Raw genomic sequence first — 6,705 nt, forward strand, 5'->3', positions numbered from 1 at the left:
TTTTTGTTTTTGCAACCTTGTGTTAAGAATCTTGTTGCAATTGTTTAAAAGTTTGAATGACCGTAATAAACTGACCTTTGTCTTATTGACATTTTTTTTTTGGACCTTTTAAGATTTGTATTTGAGTACCCCTGCTATAAACCATCCGATCACCTCAGTGTAGCTGTGAATGATCTCTAATACAACTCACTATTTACAAAGCTGCTAGTACTAAACCAGAATAACTATCACATGGCTGAGCTGTCCTCCCTGCTGGACACCCTGTCTGCACAGAGAGACACCACAGGTCCTTCAGTGAGGCTGCTGCACCACAGTGTTTCACAGAGAGACACCACAGGTCCTTCAGTGAGGCTGCTGTACCACGGTGTTTCAGAGAGATACCACAGCTCCTTCAGTGAGGCTGCTGCATCACGGTGTTTCACGGAGAGATACCACAGCTCCTTCAGTGAGGCTGCTGCATCACGGTGTTTCACGGAGAGATACCACAGCTCCTTCAGTGAGGCTGCTGCATCACGGTGTTTCACAGAGAGACACCACAGCTCCTTCAGTGAAGCTGCTGCATCACGGTGTTTCACGGAGAGATACCACAGCTCCTTCAGTGAGGCTGCTGCACCACGGTGTTTCACGGAGAGACACCACAGGTCCTTCAGTGAGGCTGCTGCATCACGGTGTTTCAGAGAGAGACACCAGAGGTCCTTCAGTAAGGCTGCTGCATCACGGTGTTTCACGGAGAGATACCACAGCTCCTTCAGTGAGGCTGCTGCATCACGGTGTTTCACGGAGAGATACCACAGCTCCTTCAGTGAGGCTGCTGCATCATGGTGTTTCACAGAGAGACACCACAGGTCCTTCAGTGAGGCTGCTGCATCACGGTGTTTCACAGAGAGACACCACAGGTCCTTCAGTGAGGCTGCTGCATCATGGTGTTTCACAGAGAGACACCACAGCTCCTTCAGTGAGGCTGCTGCACCACGGTGTTTCACAGAGAGATACCACAGCTCCTTCTTTCCTGCAGCGGTCACTGTACAACCACCACGGCCCCTAGTAGACCACCTCACGCCAGGGCTCGAGCTTAAGGACGTCCACTCGTCCCGGGGCCGAAAAAAATCGGGTCGGGGAGGATACAAATTAATTTTGGGACGAATTTGGGACGAGAGTTAAAATAAAAATACCCTGCTAACTCTTACTACGAACGGCGATGAAAATGAAACTGACTGCACGTTTTGTGTAGCACACAGTTATTAAACCTCCTTGTCAACATAAACACACACAAAGCATTTAGCAACCCGCGAAATACACACACACACAGTACGTATAGCTACAGCTGTCAGCCAGCCGTACAGCTGTGATGTAACTACCATTTTTTTACCCCGGAGCGGTGCGGAGAAACGAAACTTAACTTATGAAGCAGCTTTTGACGGCGCGCTATGCATGCGGCACCCGAGAGGGGGTTTCCAGACATGTCATTGCAGCTGAGATGAGAACTCTCCATCGCATGTAGTCCTTAGCAATATGCTGCGCCTCTCCCCATGTAGGGATGGGTACCGAGCCCCGGTATTAAACGGGCCCCGGGCCGGAATTATTAAAGACAGTGGTAGAGACATTTAAAACATATATGTCATATGTATTATTGCTACATGAACATTATATTGCAGTTTTAGTTTCGCCAACTCCGTTTCTAATATGCAATAAGACTACAAAATGCGTCTATGATGTATTTTCGATCTTTCCAATCCAGACGAGAGAGCTCTCTCCTGTGTGCGAGGGGGCGGGGCAGTTTGTAAAGGTCTCCTGACTGTGTTACAGACTGTCATCCTGGTTAGTGGTTACTCTGGGTTCTGTCTTCAGGACAGAGTGTTGGATTTTGTTGTTAATCGGATGGGACTTGATTGGATTCAAAATTAGAGCAACTTTCTCGCTTGTGTGTTTTTTTTAAATATATTTGGCCTTTGTTTATGTGTTTGACTGATTTACTCAAATAAAAAGGTTGATGAATTATCATCTAATGATTTGTATGATGTTTTATTTATGTTAAAGGTCACTTTGAATGATTTTAACTAATGATAATGTAGAAAAACAAATATTTTAAATTCGGGACGGTCCACATTAATTTCGGGACGGCTTAGATTGTATTTCGGGACGGTTCCGGGAGGATGGTGAAAAAAGTTAGTCGAGAGCCCTGCCTCACGCGCTGGAATACCCCTGATGGGGAATATCACTGTCTAAAAATATTTGAGGAACAGACTAAATATGTTTGAAGAAATCTGGAAACCTTTTCCTTAGAAATGCAAACCTCAAATATACGTATAACATAAGTAAACAATCTTCTATTGTATTTGTTCATACATTTTGGTACTTTTCTTTTATGTCACCTATTCATATTTTATTAGATATAGAAGTTGACAGGACCCTCTAGGGGAGGACGGAGACGGGACCCTCTTGGGGATGGCCCATGGTGACGTGGAGCCGAGAAGGAGGTCTAGAAAATGTTTCCCGCTCTCAGTTATGTTTGTGGTGATCAACTGAATATGGGCCGAACTGTTTCTCCTTTCACTGTTTTTTTTTTTTTGGGTACCTGGCTGGCGCCCCCTAGCGGCGGCGCGCATATTTCAGCAGCGGCGCTGCGCCGCCACTATTTGTATATAGGGGAAACACTGGAGAGATACCACAGCTCCTTCAGTGAGGCTGCTGCACCACGGTGTTTCACGGAGAGATACCACAGCTCCTTCAGTGAGGCTGCTGCACCACGGTGTTTCACGGAGCGATACCACAGCTCCTTCAGTGAGGCTGCTGCACCACAGTGTTTCACAGAGAGACACCACAGGTCCTTCAGTGAGGCTGCTGCATCACGGTGTTTCACGGAGAGATACCACAGCTCCTTCAGTGAGGCTGCTGCATCACGGTGTTTCACGGAGAGATACCACAGCTCCTTCAGTGAGGCTGCTGCACCACGGTGTTTCACAGAGAGATACCACAGCTCCTTCAGTGAGGCTGCTGCATCACGGTGTTTCACAGAGAGATACCACAGCTCCTTCAGTGAGGCTGCTGCATCACGGTGTTTCACGGAGAGATACCACAGCTCCTTCAGTGAGGCTGCTGCATCACAGTGTTTCACAGAGAGATACCACAGGTCCTTCAGTGAGGCTGCTGCATCACGGTGTTTCACAGAGAGACACCACAGCTCCTTCAGTGAGGCTGCTGCACCACGGTGTTTCACGGAGAGATACCACAGCTCCTTCAGTGAGGCTGCTGTACCACGGTGTTTCACGGAGAGACACCACAGGTCCTTCAGTGAGGCTGCTGCATCACGGTGTTTCACGGAGAGATACCACAGCTCCTTCAGTGAGGCTGCTGTACCACGGTGTTTCACAGAGAGACACCACAGGTCCTTCAGTGAGGCTGCTGCATCACGGTGTTTCACGGAGAGATACCACAGCTCCTTCAGTGAGGCTGCTGCATCACGGTGTTTCACGGAGAGATACCACAGCTCCTTCAGTGAGGCTGCTGCACCACGGTGTTTCACAGAGAGATACCACAGTTCCTTCCTTCCTGCAGCAGTCAAACTGTACAACCACCACGGCCCCTAGTAGACCACCTCACACGCTGGAATACTAAATATGTTTGAAGAATTCTGGGAACCTTTTCCTTAGAAATGCAAACCTCAAATGTACGTATAAGTAAACAATCTTCTAGTACCTTAAACATATTATGTACCGGAACGGTATTGACGGTATTCTTAATATTTTGTTTACGTATTTATCTAGTTTTTGTATATGTTCATACATTTTGGTACTTTTCTTTTATGTCACCTATTCATATTTTATTAGATATAGAAGTTGACAGGACCCTCTAGGGGAGGATGGAGACGGGACCCTCTTGGGGATGGCCCATGGTGACGTGGAGCCGAGAAGGAGGCCTAGAAAATGTTTCCCGCTCTCAGTTATGTTTGTGGTGATCAACTGAATATGGGCCGCACTGTTTCTCCTGATGTGCAACAAATGCTTCTGGCTGCATGGATCTTTGTGTGGTGCAATCAAACAGTGTTGGGATCAGCTGTCTCTGCGGCAGCGCAGCAGCCTCTTCACATGCGTGAACACCTCCTTTAACTTCAGTCCGTACACCAGCGAGTCCAGCACAGTGGGTACTATCAGGATCACAATGGAGATGATGAGGGTGGAGTCAGATTCTCTGTTGCTCTGCAGGCCGCGGAGCAGCAGATCTAAGCAGACACAGATGGTAAAATTAAAGAAGACGAGCAGGTGAGGAAGACAGGTCTGTAGAGCTTTGCTGCTGAAGCTACGTGAGCGCCGCAGACAGATGAAGAGGATCCTAGCGTAGGAGAAGAGCAAGAAGGCGGCCGGGAAGACAAGAACTGCTGCGAGCAGCAAAATGTATAGTCGACTCAGCTGCGCTTCAGCACCACCGCAGCTCAGGCTCACAAGGCTGTAGAGGTCGCAGTAGACCCTGTTGAGCTGCGCCCTGCAGAGCGGTATGCGGCTAGCCAGCAGCGTTGAGACTGCCACTAGAATGGAGGGCAGCATCCAGCAGAAAAGCAGCATCAGCACCACCTTGGCAGGAGTTACCAGCACAGCGTAGTGCATGGGGTGGCAGATGGACAGGTAGCGGTCAAAGGCCATGGCCGACAATAGCATGAAGCTAGCTCCACCAAGAGTGTTAACAAAGAAACCCTGGCACAGACACAAAGTCCGGGACACCTGCACCAAGCCGGCGCCGGACAGCAACAGATCTGACAGAAGTTTAGGATAAGTCAGTGTGCTGACTGTGATAGAGTTCAACAGAAATGATGCCACGAAGGCAAACATGGGCCGGTGAAGAGCTCGCTGCGAACAGATGATATAAATCACCAGAGAGTCACTGAACAACACGAAGAGGTACAGCAACAAAAACACGAAGAATAAGAGCGAGCTGTGGCCAGACAGCGAGGAGAAACCGACCAGCGTCAGGGACGAGGTCACGTTAAACCCTGCTGACGTCATGAGGAGACCCCAACAAACAACACGCTGTGACCTCAGGTCAACAACAACAACAACAGTAACAACAACAGAGCTAACCAACCTGTTAACATCTAAATAAAGGATATAACATTAGTTTATATCACATTGACATATACAGTAGTAATAAGGAAACTGGAATATTTAGAACACTCATTTATTTAACATTCATATTTAAAACGTGTATTCATAGAATATGAATTTACAGTTAATTAATATACAATCAGATACTAAAATATCTGCTTTAACATTAATGTATAAGTCAATGATAAATATCTATCATGAATCAGAAACAGGCAAAAGCATCATCACAATGAACACGAAAAATGAGAAACATGACATTAATATATGTGAAATTAGTCATAAACCAGCAGAACAATCATCACAAGGAACACGAAACGTGAGGAGAAACAGACCTGAATCCACCTGTTAAAACAATTATGTTAATATACACACAACATTCATATTTATAACAATCATTTAAAGAATGTTAATATATGATTAATCATGAAAACAGAGAAAAATAATCTCAGTAAACATGAGGAGAAACCGACCTGAATCCACCTGTTAAAACATTAACGTGAATATATAACAATAATGTAAGAAACATTTATACATATGACTTCAAAATAACATTTATAAGTGAGATATTAAACTAACATTAGCACAAGGAAAACGAAACGTGAGGAGAAACTGACCTGAATCCACCTGTTTAAACATTAACTTCAATTTATATAACATTAATATATACAGCATTAATATAAAATACATATTTTGTTTCATAATGAATCAGGAAAAGGCAGAAAGATTATTACAGTGAACACGAAGCAGGCGGAGAAACAGACCTGAATCCACCTGTTTAAACAATTATGTTAATATATACACACAACATTAATAGTTATAACATTCATTTAAAGAATGTTAATATATGATTAATCATGAAAACAGAGAAACATAATCTCAGTGAACGTGAGGAGAAACTGACCTCCACCTGTTCAAACAAAAGCATGAGCAAATAACAATGATTTAAAGAGTGGTTATACATATGACATATATGTGAAATGAGTCATAAACCAGCAGACAATCATCACAATGAACACGAAACATGAGGAGAAACTGACATGAATCCAGCTGTTAAACATTAATACAACATTAATGTAGATATGATGAAGCATGTACAGACAGACAGCATCTCAGTGAACATGAGGAGATACTGACCTGAATCCAGCTGGTGAAACATTAATACAACATTAATGTAGATATGATGAAGCATGTACAGACAGACAGCATCTCAGTGAACATGAGGAGATACTGACCTGAATCCAGCTGGTGAAACATTAATACAACATTAATGTAGATATGATGCAGCATGTACAGACAGACAGCATCTCAGTGAACATGAAGCTGTGATGCTGCTTTTATCACCATCCTTCTTCCTCCATGGAGCTCATTATATATTCATTAAAGGTCATCTGCCAATCACAAATATCATGTTGTTTGGAATGGCAGGTTCTGAGAAGGCAATGTCAAGTTAATGTAAAATAGACATAAACATCTTAAAATAGTAAATATTTAAAGCGTTCCTTTGATTAATTCAGTACTTTGTTTTATGTTAGTAATATTTTCAGGTATCAGATACACACGGGTTAAATTGGGCCCCGGCTCATAGGACGATGCTCTGACTTCATCACCC

At 44.4% G+C, this 6,705-nt stretch overlaps 1 protein-coding gene across 1 annotated transcript; it reads right to left on the reverse strand.

Moving 5' to 3' along the window:
• Window positions 1-4,049: 4,049 nt before the first annotated feature.
• Window positions 4,050-4,997, reverse strand: LOC117498269 (olfactory receptor 6N2-like). Its single transcript, XM_034150284.1, has one exon. The coding sequence runs from the start codon at window positions 4,995-4,997 to the stop codon at window positions 4,050-4,052; it is 948 nt and encodes a 315-aa protein (XP_034006175.1).
• Window positions 4,998-6,705: the final 1,708 nt, after the last annotated feature.

The sequence above is a fragment of the Trematomus bernacchii genome, unplaced genomic scaffold (genome assembly GCF_902827165.1).
Source record: "Trematomus bernacchii unplaced genomic scaffold, fTreBer1.1, whole genome shotgun sequence".
Taxonomy (NCBI): Eukaryota; Metazoa; Chordata; class Actinopteri; order Perciformes; family Nototheniidae; genus Trematomus; species Trematomus bernacchii.